The sequence below is a fragment of the Tachypleus tridentatus genome, chromosome 6, assembly GCF_004210375.1.
Source record: "Tachypleus tridentatus isolate NWPU-2018 chromosome 6, ASM421037v1, whole genome shotgun sequence".
Lineage (NCBI taxonomy): Eukaryota > Metazoa > Arthropoda > Merostomata > Xiphosura > Limulidae > Tachypleus > Tachypleus tridentatus.
Genome location: NC_134830.1, coordinates 61,953,735 through 61,970,532, shown reverse-complemented (window position 1 = coordinate 61,970,532; position 16,798 = coordinate 61,953,735). Strand labels below are relative to the sequence as shown.

The window sequence follows — 16,798 nt, the reverse complement described above, 5'->3', positions numbered from 1 at the left end:
TTCGCTTAATTATTTCAGGTAATACATAACTCAAAAGTTATGTGCTGTCATGTATTGGTGACAGTTCAAAAATATGTAGGCGTATCACAGCTTATCAGTGTTGAATCTGTATTACTGAGGAAGTTTCGCAAAATAACACCATTTCTTGTGGAGGATTTCGTCCATAATCCTCATGTTTACTATTGATATCTCCCATCACTGCCTTCGTTTTGTTATGACTAACAATATTTTATTGTACGTCAGTATCAAAAGCTCTCAACGAGAAGCAGTAGATTCCGGCCACAGTTGTATTGTGTTATTTGTAAGTTGGAAAAGTAATATTTGTTGAATTCCGCCAAAAGCTACATCAGGGCTATTTGCGCTAGGCTTTCTTTCTTCTGTAGTGAAAGATTAGATGGACAGGTGGTAAATACCATTCATCTCTAACTCGACGGGTTGAACCACTGGTATTATTGCGAAGTAAGCAGTTACGAAACTAAACACTAAAATCTAATGAATAAAATTCCCGTAAGGTCTAATTTTCGCAATAAAATCACATTAGACTACAAACGTTTATAGTGGAGATAAACTGATATTTTCATACACCTTTAACTTGAAATGCGTAATAGATACTTTCAGAATGTTGAAGAAAATAATTTGTAGTCTAGTGTGATTTCTATAACAACCATTAGTTCTATTCGTTCTGCTTCTTCAGACTTTCAATACTGAACATCGCAACATTAATTATGATATTGGATAATTTTTTTACAGTAATGTCAAGCCCGCAGTTAAAATAAAATGGCTATTTTTACACTCCGCTAATTTGTATTTCTTAATTGAATAAACAGAGAACATGATATAACTTATGATGTTTTTTATACACTTAATTTCAGTAACATAAAACTTTAATCTTGTGTGTAGACAAACGAACAAACTGGTGAAAATCAACAATGGGAGAAAACTCAGGAGACCATGCTTCCATCTAGTGAGAGAATGGTTTAGTGAGTTCGAAATAAAATGGTCTCGGAATGGATGAGCTCAATGGATAAAAGGTATTTACAGATTTTAATTTAAACTACTGTTTTCAACATTTTAACACTTTAATTATGCAGCTTACACGAAATACTCATTTCTACTGCGTGTAATGCTATAACCCGATAATAATGTTCCAGAACGGGCTATCTTTGTTTATACAATGAATTTATAATTATTCTATTTGGCAGTCTTAGATTTCTGTTGTGATGCTGAACGATCATTGGCAGGTGTAAGTGTTGTCTACACATCTGTGAGTTCTGTCAGTGAAATGTAGTTAATTAGACTTTTCGAAAGAAAATATTCTGTTACATGTTCTATCTCCAAGAGTTACTTAAGGTAGATACTTAAACAGTATTTATAATTTTATGGTATCATGTATATGGAACGAAAAGGAATGTGTTATTAATATACTATAAGTGTTTAAGTAAACGTTATATTTTTAAAAGATATTCTTCTACTGTTTTATGAAATTAAAAAGACAAGAAAAATGGCTGCAAATCCTGCGTAGGAAAATAACCACATAGTCAACGTATCGATTATTAGTCCTCTCGACACCTAATTTAACCGTCAAAGGTCGTTTAACCAAAACATCGACTTACCCTAATATTATTTTTCCCATTACAATATTATTAATTAAAGTTATTTGTAATTTGATATTTTTATCGTGTTGAAGTTACATTTACTTATTTCTCGGAATCATAAACATGCTATGTATGTTAGTTTTGACGATACAGTTTCTGATCACAAACGTTCAGATAAATACACCTATATTTAAAACAATTGACAGAAAAACTAATAACGTTCAGAAGAAGGCTAAACTTGTATTATTTGTAATGAGAGTAATCGAAATTTTATTTCGTAAGCCTACAATTTGTTAATAGTCTACTGATTCGAATTTTACTCATAATAGAAGGGTAATTATCTGAGTGCGATTACCATTATGCATAGGTGAAACGACATTTCTTATGCGTGTTTGAATTCAATCGTCCAATATATTTTTTATATTTCTATAATTTTTTAAATTAGCATCATATTTTTATCTGATGTTTACTCATTATAATTTAATTTCTTATTTCTTATTCTAGTTTAAGAGTTGTTTTAAACAATTTACTCACTTTTGCCTGAAGTTATAGAACGTTCACTTTGTTTTACTAGTCTTAACTTACTGGTTTCCAATGATAAATGTAAACAAAGTTCATTAAATTACGAAATTTGTTAAATTTCACTACTAGACTACTGTCTAAACAAGTCGTTAATAATTTAGAACTGATAGTTTAAGGGTCTTGACAACACTACTAATCGCCAGCTCTTGGGTTACTCTAAACGAATTGTGGGATTAATTGTCACTTTATAAAGCCTTCAAGGCTGAAAGGAGTTTGATGATCAGATCCAAACCCGCGACACACAGCTTGCGAGCTGAGCATCTCAATTATCAAGTCGTGTTAGGCTTGTTTACGTGCACAAAGTTACACCAAGTTTCATCTCTGCAATGTATACTCCAAGTATCGAAACCTGGTTTTTCGAGTGAGAGGTCCTTGGACTTGCTGCTGAGACAACGGGGGATCAATTTCAGAGTGCAGCGAGGTGATATATGGTTGAAGCCAGGTTTAATAAACTTTATACTGGTTTATATTGACGTTTCGTGGTAAAAATCAGAAATGTTAAACAGCTGAGCACTGGATAGCGTCCTTATAACGAAGGAATGGGAAAATATCCAGATATAATGTTTACAAGTTTCTTTGGAATTTGAGTATAAAGAATATTCTGACATAATAAGGGTTACGGGTAAATATTTATAGCGTATGTTAAGTTTCTGTTTCCAGTTAATGTAGTGAAAGATTAAAGAATAAATTCCTAGTTTAGTGAAATTGTTACACGATTCATTCGTAATTCAGGCCCGGCATGGCCAAGTAGTTAAGGCACTCGACTCGTAATCCGAGGGTCGCGGGTTCGAATATCTGTCACACCAAATATGCTCGTCCTTTCAGCCGAGGGAACATTATAATGAGACGTTCAATCCCACTATTCGTAGCCTAAGAGTTGGCGGTGGGTGGTGATGGCTAGTTGCCTTCCCTCTAGCTTTACACTGTTAAATTAGGGACGACCAGCGCAGATAGCCCTCGTGAAACTTTGCGCGAAATTAAAAAACAAACAGTCGTAGTTCAGTAGACGTTTAGAGAACCAGTTCGTAATTTAGCAAAACTGTTACAGGATAAGTTTCTAATTTATTAGATTTTTAGAGAATGTTACGTATTGTAATTTATCCCGAACGAGTTTTCAATTTGTTAAGTTGTGTTTCATAATTTATTTCGGATATCTCTCCGATTTATTTTGTTACATACGTTACATATTACTATTTCCAATAATCGAAAATTTGAATTTAGAAGTCAATTAAATGTTATTATGTATTAAATTTATGTTTTTGGCAACAAGATTAATACAGACAGTTTTCTTTTTTAACACAAATATATTTTAATATACAAAAAACAACAAAAACACAGTTTATAACAATGGTTATTACTAATAGTTATTACAAATGCTGGTTTATATACAACAGTTTTACAAACTTACAGACAATTCTGAGTCTCATATCAGACTTAGAACTAAATGCTTTATCGACGATTCAAGTCCACGACGAACAAATTGATTCTGAGTTTATACTGCTGTATCTCGCGCTGACTTGACTGGTTCTTGTTTGGCTTCACATCCTTACAAGCTGGCTTTTCCCGGCGAAGGCATTTAATGTTCTTATAGAAATAACAACGTTCTAAGTAATTACTGAAGTTGAACGGTTTGTAACGTCTCATATCTAGAAACGTTTCTGGTCTAGTTCTGTAATTTTTCCGATTGATAGACATTAATCACAATTATAACTTTCAAGGCTTATAGCACACTGACTGTAGCTGTCCAATAATATTATTCCTTTCTCTAGGCACGTTGCTTTTATACGAACCACGCGAGACTCCAGAACGCTCACCAAAATTCACTTGGCAATAATATTGTTTATCACCAATGTTGCATACACATCCAGGACGTTGTTGATTTTTACGCTCATGAATCTTCTACAAATTTCGAGAACAGGCGCAACTTGCTCAATATACAGTCAAGAATATACGTCACATGCTAAAAAGAATACTTAATGAAACAAGCGTAGGTACTAAAATAAACGTATAACGGTAAATACGTTACAGAAACCGGTTTGTAATACAGTAAAACTGTCAGAGGATACGTTTGTAGTTCAGTAGACTTTTAACGAACCAGTTCGCTATTCGGTAGCCTCATTGTTAGATACTACAGTCATGTGAAAAAGTTAGGACACCCTATGAAAGCCTGTGTATTTTTGTAACATTTTTTTATATATAGATATTTAATCTCAATTTTAAAAATATTGAGATATTATAGGATATAACTAAACAAGATCTTCTGTAAATGTAATTCTACAAAAATGCATATTGTAATTGAGGAAAAAGTTAGGACACCCCCACATTTATTCCCAGTTAAAATGGCTCAAATCACACACAGGTGTATCACACCAGGTGCACATGATTAGAAGATCGTTACTCAGCATTTTGAATGAGGCTTGCCCTATTTAAACCTCAGATATTTAGTCTGGTGTGCTTCTGACTGTTGAAGTGAGAGCAAAAGAGCTGTCTGAGGCTTTCAGAAAGAAAACTGTAGCAGCTTAAGAGTCTGGTAACGGATTTAAAAAGATCCCAAAAGATTTTGAAATCAGCCATTCCACTGTTCGGAGAATAGTCAACAAGTGGAGGGCTTTCAAAACAACTGCCAACATGTCCAGGTCTGGTCGTCCAAGCAAGTTCACCCCAAGAACAGACCGCAAGATACTAAAAGAGGTCTCTGCAAACCCTAAAATGTCATCACAGGACCTACAGTAGGCTCTGACTACTGTTGAACTGAAAGTGCATGTCTCTACAATCAGAAAGAAACTGCACAAGTGTAACTTGCATGGGAGGTGTGCAAGGAGGAAACCTTTGTTCTCTAAGAGAAACATCAAGGCCAGACTGAAGATTGTCAGAGAGAATGTAGACAAAGACCAGGACTTTTGGAATAATGTCTTTGGACAGATGAGTCTAAAATTGAATTATATGGACACCAGAACAGAGGACATGTTTGGCATAAACCAAATACAGCATTCCAGGAAAAGATCCTCATTCCAACTGTGAAGCATGGAGGTGGAAGTGTCATGGTTTGGGGCTGCTTTGCTGTAGCAGGACCTGGACAGCTCACAATAATAGAATCCACCATGAATTTTACTGTGTATCAGAGGGTGCTCGAAGAACAGGTGAGTCCATCTGTAAGAAAATTAAAGCTGAAGCGGAACTGGACCCTGCAACACGATAATGACCCAAAACATACCAGTAAATCCACCAAGGACTGGCTGAAAACTAAGAAATGAAGAGTCCTGGAATGGCCGAGTTAAAGCCCAGATCTTAATCCCATTGAGATGCTGTGGGGTGACTTGGAATAGGCTGTACATGCAAGAAAACCGTCAAACATCTCACAGCTGACAGAATCCTGCATTGAGGAGTGGGGCAAACTTTCTTCAGACCGATGTCAGAGACTGGTAGATGGCTGCAAGAAGCGTCTCACTGCAGGTATTTCAGCCAAAGGGGGTAACACTAGCTATTAGGGGGTAGGGTGTCCTAACTTTTTCCTCAGTTAGAATATGCATTTTTGTAGAACTACATTTACAGAATATCTTGAAAAGTCTTTTCTTCAGTTTTAATTGTTTAGTTATATTCCTATAATCTCTCAATATTGTTAAAATTGAGATTAAATATCTATATATCTAAAAGTGGTACAAAAATTCTCAGGCTTTCATAGGGTGTCCTAACTTTTTTACATGACTGTAAGTTCGTAAGTTAATATAATCTTTAAAATATTAGTTCGTTCTTAAGTAAGACTGATATACGATTAATGTATTGTTCAATAGGTCTGAACAGATTATGATAAATTCGTAAACTAATAGAACTCTTAGATGATAAACTCGTAGCTCAGGGGATAAGTTCGTAATTATATAGAACTAATAAAGGATTAACCCTTAGTTTATTAGAATTCTTACATTTCCTCATAGTTCTTTAGAATTATCAGTTGATAAAGCTTGTAGTTCACTAAAACGGTAGAGGGTTAACTGTAGTTCAGTGTAATTGTTAGAGTAGTTGTTGTTGTTTTGAATTAAGCACAAAGCTACACGAAGGGGGGCGAGTATAAGTAAGTAATTTTGTTGAAATGTCAGATGGTAAATCTCTATGTCCGTGGAACACTCAAAGGATAAGATTATAGTTTAGAAGAACGGTTACAGGATTATTTCTTGATTTTATAAAACTATCAATAGTTTTATTATTAAATCAGTAGAATTTTCATTGTGTTTGTTTGTAACTTAGTATAATCGTTAGTGTATCAATTCTTCGTTCAATAAACACATTTTACATGCATCAAAATTAACTGCTAGTATTGACTATCAATGTGAAATGTTACAATGTTTTTTCAGACCACTGTTTTTTTTCCGTTGCTGGAGTATAATAAGATAATTTTAAACTCAGAGGTTGAATTACAAGTTGAGAATTGTGGGGAAAGCGAAGTGTAGTTTTCGGCAAGATCAAAATGTTTGTTTTGAATTTTCGCGCAAAGCTACACGAAAACTGGCCCGCCATGGCCAGGTGGGTTAAGGCGTTCGATTCGTAATCTGAAGGTTACGGATTCGAATCCCCATCGCACCAAACATGTTCGCCCTTTCAGCGGTGGGGGTGTTATAAAGTGAAGGTAAATTCCACTATTCCTTGGTAAAAGAGTAGCCCAAGAGTTGGCGGTGGATGGTGATGACTAGTTACCTTCCCTCTAGTCCTACACTAGTCCTAAATTAGGGACGGCTAGCGCAGATAACCCTCGTGTAGCTTTGCGCAAAATTAAAAAAACAAACAATACACGAGGACTATCTGCGCTAGCAGTCTCTAATTTAACAATGTAAGATTAGAGGGAAGACAGCTAGTCATCACCATCCACCCCCACCGCTGAAAGGGCGAGCATGTTTGGTACGACGGGGATTCGAACCCGTAACTCTCATATTACGAATCGAATGCTCTCACCTAGATCGAATAGTCTGGCCTTATTCTTTATGTGTGGTGAAAACTAACGTCAGAAATGGTTAGTAATAATGTACAACATTTTTACAAAGCTGATCTAATTGAGAAGTGTTTGTATTCTTTCGATAGAAAACAAGCGTCAAACTTGTAATCATTTGTCAACAGAGTGTAGAAAAATAATTGAAGTAATTATTGTTATTTATTTAAATATTCTAGTTGCTAAATCCAAAGATGAAAAAATATTATATTTCTTTTCAGGCCACTAGACCGAACTGAAGAAGACATAAACGCTATTTACTCTCGACTGCGCAGCGTGCAAGCCTTCCAGCAGTTTCACCCAACTTTGTTACATTACTTGTGTTACTATGGTTACTACGAGGATCTGGACAAAGGAATTACTTGTAAGAACTAAGAAAATTAACACTTTTCAATCTTTTGTATCTTCAAACACACACAACCTTTTCGTTTACGAACTATTGTGTCATTTAACTCTTTGGGGTTTGGTAAAACTTTGTGTAAAACTTTTGGGTGATTTTTACAGTATTTAGTGTTTGTGTACGTTTTTTAAAAGAAAAAATAAGTTTTGTATTTGGTTTTAAGGCTAATTAAGAGAGATTCAAATGGGTTTAAGCTGAAGTAGGTCAAAGGTTACTAATTGCTTATAAAGGCACTACATAGGTACACATTTATTCGTTTGCAGATTTTTAAAAAAAGGAAACTGTGTCTACTGTAACAGCCTTTAATTCCTCCTTAACTAACTTTTGGAGGTTTTACACTAACGTCAAAAAATCACGTGGTTTACTTTTTACTCCGCCATATTGGACGTCATGTGCTTACATTTAAAATGAAAAGTGTCTTTTAATATCGTGTAACCTGGCGCTGTAAACCATCTCAGCGATGCATATGAAGAAAGATAAATGTATCGAGACACCAAACGACCGTAGAGTTTCAGATTCATATCTTTTCCTAAAGCTGATGACTGATGTAAAAATTTACCAAATCTTGTACTGATACAGATCGCTGTTGACTGGGTTGAGATAAATATTTGGCGTCAAATATGGTGGCGACGTTGAATACATTTATGAATTGTTTTATGATATTTTATAGTAAGGCCAAATATAAATGGGCAAATAAATTATTTACCATTGAAAGGACCTGGTTAACTATGAGATCAGATAGTATATATACAAAACTGTCTGTTAGAGAGATAGTGAACTGTCACAGAAGAGTTACTCCAGGCTGGGTATGTCCAGGAAGTTTACTGAAGTATGGCTCGGTTCATAAAACTCGTCTTGGTACAACATTTAGAGATAAACTGTGTATAATGTTGTATTATGTTAATCTGTGTAATGTTTTTTTTTCACATTTCACTGTTTTCTATCATTTTAATACTGCAATCTAAAACACTCGTGTTTTCATTCTGTTTTGAATTTTACACTTTTAAATATGGTTATGTATGAGATATTCCTCATGATTTATTTCTCCTATGGTTTTCCAGTGTTCCGTGAAGGTGACCAAGGTTCAAACTGGTATCTTGTATTGGCTGGTTCCCTTGAAGTCCACACATCACAGTCCAGCAGATCTCAGGTGCGTCTTCTATACTGTGTATAGATTCATGTTTGAGAAAGGTAAACCACAACATGTCAAGTTAGTTAGCCATTATGGGCGTTGTAAGGTACTGCTTAATCTCTAATTTATTCATGCTAAGTTATTATTTTCTTGTTTAAAAGAATTATCTTCGCGTTATATGAATTATGTTCTTACACGTATAGTATATAATGCTAAAAAATACACCAAACTGCGTTAACATGGATAACTAGAGTTTTTCTCGCATCAACAATACAAGTAATTGATGTAAACTTTGGACAGGTATAGTTAACGAAAGGTTTCTTTCAGCACTGAAGGTATAATCAGTATTGTAATACCAGTTGTTATTATAATAATAATGTAAGTTATTTCCAATCAACTGCAACGAGTAACAAGAAAAACGTAAACTTATGCTTCGAGGCAATAAGAACAAAAAATCGTGTTTGAAGCGTATACACTAAGCTCTACAATACTACACACCATTGCATTATTCTACCAAACTACTGGATATTAATCTATTCTACATTAACGTACCAGACCCCCAATGTTAAACATAAAAAGCCCGCGAACCTTATGCTTGCTTGACATTACAACTTCAGACGATCATGGTCAGATCTCTTTATGGCTTAACGTTTGACTTGTCGATCACAAAGCAGGAAATTACGTTGATTTAGTTCTAGCGCTAAAGTTTACTCTCTCACTTGTATCCAGTACTTCTCAGTTATACTATTATTTCAGTTACTTGGAGTTTTATTTATTATCCTTAAATTATTTTGAAGTATTAATTTTTATATCTACTGAAAAACTAATAAAATTAATATCTCCTCTTGAAAAAAAAATCCTTTGACAGATATATGAACATATTCAAACCTACGTATCGAAGTTTTATCACAGTTGAATAATGATAGAGGGACAGTACTTACGTTTATGCGATCATTACCTTGACTGTTATTATAATTATTTTTTTTACAATTGCAAAATGTACAGTATACCTTTCGTCCTTCTGTGTAATGAAAAGATCTCCAGTTAGTATCTTCACCTACAGTCATGTGAAAAATTTAGGCACCCTATGAAAGCCTGTGTATTTTTGTAACATTTTTGGATATATAGATATTTAATCTCAATTTTAACAATACTGAGAGATTATAGGAATATAACTAAACAATTAAAACTGAAGAAAAGACTTTTCAAGATCTTCTGTAAATGTAGTTCTACAAAAATGCATATTCTATTTGAGGAAAAAGTTAGGACACCCTACCCCCTAATAGCTAGTGTTACCACCTGTGGTTGAAATAACTGCAGTGAGACGTTTCTTGTAGCCATCTACCAGTCTCTGACATCGGTCTGAAGAAAGTTTGCCCCACTCCTCAATGCAGAATTCTTTCAGCTGTGAGATGTTTGAGGGGTTTCTTGTATGTACAGCCCGTTTTAAGTCACCACACAACATCTCAATGGGATGAAGATCTGGGTTTTCACTCGGCCATTCCAGGACTCTCCATTTCTTAGTTTTCAGCCAGTCCTTGGTGGATTTTCTGGTATGTTTTGGGTCATTATCGTGTTGTAGGGTCCAGTTCCGCTTCAGCTTTAATTTTCTTACAGATGGACTCACCTGTTCCTCAAGCACCCTCTGATACACAGTAGAATTCATGATTCTATTATTGTGAGCTTTCCAGGTCCTGCTGCAGCAAAGCAGCCCCAAACCATGACACTTCCACCTCCATGCTTTACATTTGGTATGAGGTTCTTTTCCTGGAATGCTGTATTTGGTTTATGCCAAACATGTCCTCTGTTCTGTTGTCCAAATAATTCAATTTTAGACTCATCTGTCCAAAGAACATTATTCCAAAAGTCCTGGTCTTTGTCTACATTCTCTCTGGCAATCTTCAGTCTGGCCTTGATGTTTCTCTTAGAGAGCAAAGGTTTTCTCCTTGCACACCATGCAAGTTAAACTTGTGCAGTCTCTTTCTGATTGTAGAGACATGCACTTTCACATCAACAGTAGCCAGAGCCTGCTGTAGGTCCTGTGATGACATTTTAGGGTTTGCAGAGACCTCTTTTAGCATCTTGCGGTCTGTTCTTGGGGTGAACTTGCTTGGACGACCAGACCTGGACATGTTGGCAGTTGTTTTGAAAGCCCTTCACTTGTTGACTATTCTCCGAACAGTGGAATGGCTGATTTCAAAATCTTTTGGGATCTTTTTAAATCCCTTACCAGACTCATAAGCTGCTACAATTTTCTTTCTGAAAGCCTCAAACAGCTCTTTTGCTCTCACTTCAACAGTCAGAAGCACACCAGACTAAATGTCTGAGGTTTAAATATGGCAAGCCTCATTCAAAATGCTGAGTAACGATCTTCTAATCATGTGCACATGGTGTGATACACCTGTGTGTAAGTTGAGTCATTTTAAGTGGGAATAAATGTGGGGTTGTCCTAACTTTTTCTTCAGTTAGAATATGCATTTTTGTAGAATTACATTTACAGAAGATCTCGAAAAGTCTTTTCTTCAGTTTTAATTGTTTATTTATATTCTTATAATATCTCAGTATTATTAAAATTGAAATTAAATATCTATATAAAAAATGTTACACACATACACAGGCTTTCATAGGGTGTCCTAACTTTTCACATGACTATATTAAATATTTTGACCTCGTCCTAAAATGGATACACAAATTGTGCTGTCATACAGTGCCTTCCAAATATAAGTAAGATTGTGACTATTAATCCACTACGAATTTAGTCTAGAATTTAGTTAAATTTTCGAAAAAGCACAAAATTACCGGAAGGAGAATATTAGTCAGAAGTATAGTTTCCGAAATCCAAATACTACCTACAGTCATCTAGTTCACAGACAAGTTCTTAGCATAAGAAAACCTTAACTGTTACGAAACCTTAACGTCAGTTTTGTGCTAGAAAGATTTCAATAGTTTTATGTTTTTGTAAAGCCAAAACCTATACTATATTAATGAAATATATCCAGTTAATGAATAGTCTCCACAAAACTGTTGTTTCTGAACAAAGAAAACGGTCACCACTATTACCTTTGATAATCGAAATTAAATCATTAAGAAAACAACACGTATGCATGAAGCTGCATTCGTTTTCTAAATACTCACTATTGTAAGGTAAACCATTATCCATTTATCAATTTCCATCAGAATCAATCTCCACTAACTCATCATCCTTACATTTGCCGTCCTCGCTGTATTCACTGTTTGAAAGTGTTGGTTTTATTGCAAAAAAACAAAAACAAATATTTCTATAGTTTATATCAGGCAACCTCGACATTGTATCTATCCATATATTCATTTTGTGAACAATTACAGTCGGTCAGTGAAATGGTTATGTGTTTAAATCTGCTGAGCAAATTCTAGGCTATTCTGTCCACTTGATAAAGAATCTTCTTTCTTCTCTGTGACTTTCTACAAGATGTTGGTTTTATTATAACTTTAAGCCATAAATAAAACTGCGTCTCATTTATGTTGTATTCATTGGTTGTTCCTGACAGAGACAGAGAGGTGATATGTTTTTGATTTCCGCCAGTGTTTAGTTAGCCAATCATCTTAAAACTGATCTTGTTCCAGGATATTTCCAGTATATTCTGGTAAATGATAACACAAAACACATTTTTACTTCCGGTTTTTTTATAATGTCTTTGTTTATTTGATTCACTGTTTTTCAAACAGTTCTTTATTCGACTTTTCTGTTATTTTGAAAGGTTTCCCAATGTTCCTAGAAAGATGTTTGTAATTGTTTCATGTGATTATTGCATGTTGAATCGATTTTGCTAATTTCATCAAACTTTACTTCAGTTGTTAAAGACGAATTATTCTTTTGTTGAAAAATTTATTGTCACTGAAACATTAACGTAGAACGAGTCTCGAGGCGATAAATTTATTTTTGTTATAGCTCTTGTGATGTTTACTTTATCTTGTTCTTGTTGAACTGGCGATTCCAAAGCTAAGCCTTTCTTGTCGTCCACTTGAAAAAAACAGGCATAATTTTCATATATAAGTGGAAAATGTAATAGGAAAATATTTCAATTCGATAAGTAGAAAACACTGCACTTCTAGTGCAACCAGCATAGAAAATAAAGGAATTTTGTACTGCCTTTACATTGATTAAATGATGATCTACAATGGTTGGAGTTATTGGTTCCGAAGAAGAAGATATATAGTGAGGCTGCAGAAAAAATTCCCAATCCTGTTGTGAGGAAGAATCTGATGTACACTATGAATACTCTTGATACAGATGTTTCTGTTCATGATTTGTTTTTAATTACTTGTTTTAGGAGGAATGTTTTCACTGTCAAGAGACATGTCTTCCGGGCATGTACTGATGAAAGGTCTTCCTGCTTCTGTTCTCCACCATCAGGCGGTCCTGATTGTTCTGGAGATCTTTGTGAATTATGAGAGGACGTTTTTTTTCCTCATTCGATATTACGTTTTTTTTAAATATAACTTTTATCTCCATAAGTTTAGCGAATTCATGAAGTAGATACGAACAGACCTTGGATCAATTAACACGAAAATGTGAAGACGAGAATGGTGTCTCTTAAAATTAATCACTTAACAAAGTTTATTTCTAGCCTGTTTCAAACAAAATATTCATGTTACACATTAATGTAGAATACAACGATAAATAAAACAAATAAAGTAATCTAGTTAAAGCTTTCTATTACCAAATAAAACACCATACACTCGTACTTGTTTTCAACGAATATCAAAACCAATTGAAATAACTATTACAGACAAGTTACGCATTTTATTAACAACTTTAAACGAAATCACTATTAAGAATACTGTGCTAGAAAAAGAAACGTTAACATAAGTCTACGAGAATTATTCAAAGCACGTTGTTTATAGAATGAGAAAGAAACTTGTGTTAAAATGTAAAGTAAAAATAGTGATAAAAACATTTATTTCAAACAGAAGTTTTAATAAAAGCTAAAAACAACTGCACACAAACACACAGAAAGGAAGGTTTCCAAGCGGCAACTGTACGTTAACTAATTTATATCTGGAATCAATACTTGAGTGTGATCCAGTACTATACATACCACATTGACGGTGTTGCCCCAAACATCATATTGTGGTTTACTTGCTCCAATTACTCCAGCTACAACTGGTTCTACGTTGATACCTGTGTAAATGAAAATGAATGTTCTCTAAATTAGTTCCAAACTGTAAGACTTCTTACCTATATAATATTCATCTATGTAACTATGTTGTATGTTCATGTACCTAATTTTCAGGATGTGTGTGGGTCTTCTCTATAATTACGTTTGAGGTTCAATATGTCCATGAAGGAGGTACGTACAAACGTTCAGTTGTGCATTTTGCATTATATAGTTTTTGGGCGTTTTTTACCACTACTTCACCTCCTGCAGGTAAAGGTGGACATTCATCAAATTTAGTACAGAGGATCACTGGGCCCATGAGAAGATACATAGACATTTTCAATTTTGTGTTTTGTATTTGTTATGGACGTTTTACATTTTTTACCACTACATGTTGATGGATCTTCACCAAATTTGGTGTGTGGAGGTTCATTGGATTCTTAGGGAGATACATGTAAATTTGTGGTTTCACATTTTGTATTTTGCTGTTCTTATAGAAGTTTTTTTTATATAATTACGTATAAGTGAAGCAACTTTCCATCTCCGAAGGGAACCTTTCATTAATCTTGAATTTACGTAACAGGCCCAGGTGGGTTAAGGCGTTTAACTCGTAAGCTGAGGGTTGCGGGTTCGAATCCCCGTCGCACCAAACGTGCTCGCCCTTTCAGCTGTGGGGGCGTTATAATGTGACGGTGAATCCCATTATTCGTTGGTAAAAAAGTAGCCCAAGAGTTGGCTGTGGGTAGTGATGACTAGCTGCCCTCCCTCTAGTCTTACACTGCTAAAATAGAGACGGCTAGCGCAGATAGCCCTCTAGTAGCATTGCACGAAATTTCAAATAAACAGAACAAACAATTTACATAACTTCCGTCCAGGGGAAGAGTATTCCAACTAGATATCAACGTAATAGTAATATGTATGGCGCAAGAAATGGCTCAGTTAATTTTAGTGTTAAGCTGTTTAATTATCTATACACATACATATATAAGTCGCAAAAATCTGTGTGTCTGTCTGTTTGTCCGTTATCTAACTACTTCTAGATTGCAAGGTCAGTCTCAATGAAACTTTTTGAGATGGTAGATTGGAACAAGGAGCATGTTACTGATGAAGATTACAACTCCTCTATTCTCATTATTCTTGTTACTGAACATTTATTAGTTTTGATGTAAGTTAGTACTAACTAAATTCACAGATGGCACCACGTCCTTAGAACAACAACAGCAAAACAAACAAACCCAGCTGAAGTTTCTGTTTCAATAGGCACAAAAAAGCTGATATGAAGAGCCGTTCGTTTAGATATACTCACTTCTGACTTTGATCCTTGAATTTTGAACTTTAGCCCGTAAGACATTTCTGCAGCAAGTGATTACCAGTTAATAAATCACATGAGCCACTTTGGACGATTTGTTTGTTTTTGAATTTCGAGCAAAGCTACTCGAGGGCTATCTGTGCTAGCCGTCTCTAATTTAGCAGTGTAACACTAGAGAGAAGGCAGCTAGTCATCACCACCCACCGCCAACTCTTGGGCTACTCTTTTACCAACGAATAGTGGGATTGACCGTCACATTATAACGCACCCACGGCTGGGAGGGCGAGCATGTTTGGCGCGACGCGGGCGCGAACCCGCGACCCTCGGAATTACGAGTCGCACACCTTACGCGCTTGGCCATGCCAGGCCAATGATCATTGTAGTAATATGTTATTTCAAATAAAATGTGTGAAAGTTAAGATTTTTGTGTTATTTAACATGTTATTATAACATCCACCTTCACATTTTTGCAAATTCATAATCCTGACAAAATATGGGTAACTCAGTTTTTATTTAATATAACAGTATCGTCTGTGAAACACATAAAATGATATTCTAAGAATTTCATTTTTAGATACAATACAATTTGAAATTTGAAAGTTTCATGCAAGAACGTGTTTCTTTCTATATTAATTTGAAGTCAATATTATTTGCATATATTTTTTTTCTTAGATGTGACGTTTATTCTTAGTGGTATTTTTGGATTCGCTCGAGGTATTCAATCGTAATGTTTTAGTTTATGTGTTGTATATGTGGATATCTTTTATCACTGGTATAACATAACTCTCTAATATGTACTTTATAATCTTTAATACTTCTCAGCCATGTAATACAATACACATTTTATTTTGATTTTTTATGTGACTGATAATTAAATATGTAATTAACATTTGATGTAATCTAAATATAAGTTACTTCTTGGCAAAAAACAACAAACAAAACCAAAAACAATTTAGAAAAAAAGATTGTTTATTTTTAAATTTCGCGCAAAGCTACACGAGGGCTATCTGTGCTAGCCGTTCCTAATTTAGCAATGTAAGACTAGAGAGAAGGCAGCTAGTCATCACCACTCACCGCCAACTGTTGGGCTACTCTTTTACCAACGAATAGTGGGATTGACTATAACATTGTAACGTCCCCACGGCTGAAAGGGCGAGCATATCTGGCGCGACGGGGGTTCGAATCCGCGACCCTCGGATTATGAGTCGAACGTCTTAACCCACATGGCCATGCTGGGCCTAGGAAAAAAAGAGAATATTTTAAGAAACACTGCACATCTAAAATAAAAATAGGAATGTGTCGTAACAAAATATTGTAATTATTAAAAATACGGGTCTCTAACTGTAAACAACATGCGTTTCAAATATAAATGTATCATCAGTGACTCAGAGACGCACATCTTTTTACAAGATTTACATATCTCTTAAAAACATTTTTCACAAGAAATGTACGCTTTTGAAAAATAATTCTTCAAAGAATTTATGTGTATCTCAGCAAGACGTTTAGTTTTTTAAAATTCTGAATTAGATATACATGTGGGTTAAAATATTCTAAACAGAATCTAGCTCCCTTTTAAAAAAAATGTATGTTTCTGAAAAAAGAGGATTCTTAACAATATATATACGCCTGTTGAAACATTCTCAACATGATCTACGTGATTCTTA

The 16,798-nt window shown here is 34.8% G+C and overlaps 1 protein-coding gene across 1 annotated transcript in view; it reads left to right on the top strand.

Moving 5' to 3' along the window:
- The window catches only part of LOC143252663 (rap guanine nucleotide exchange factor 4-like), a 244,860-nt gene that overhangs the window by 67,513 nt on the left and 160,549 nt on the right, over nt 1-16,798 (top strand). The window contains exons 2-4 of the mRNA XM_076505155.1: nt 901-1,031; nt 7,377-7,519; nt 8,617-8,705. Of these exons, the coding sequence (XP_076361270.1) occupies nt 997-1,031; nt 7,377-7,519; nt 8,617-8,705 (267 nt within the window). The 5' untranslated portion in view covers nt 901-996. The remainder of the gene's footprint in view (nt 1-900; nt 1,032-7,376; nt 7,520-8,616; nt 8,706-16,798) is intronic.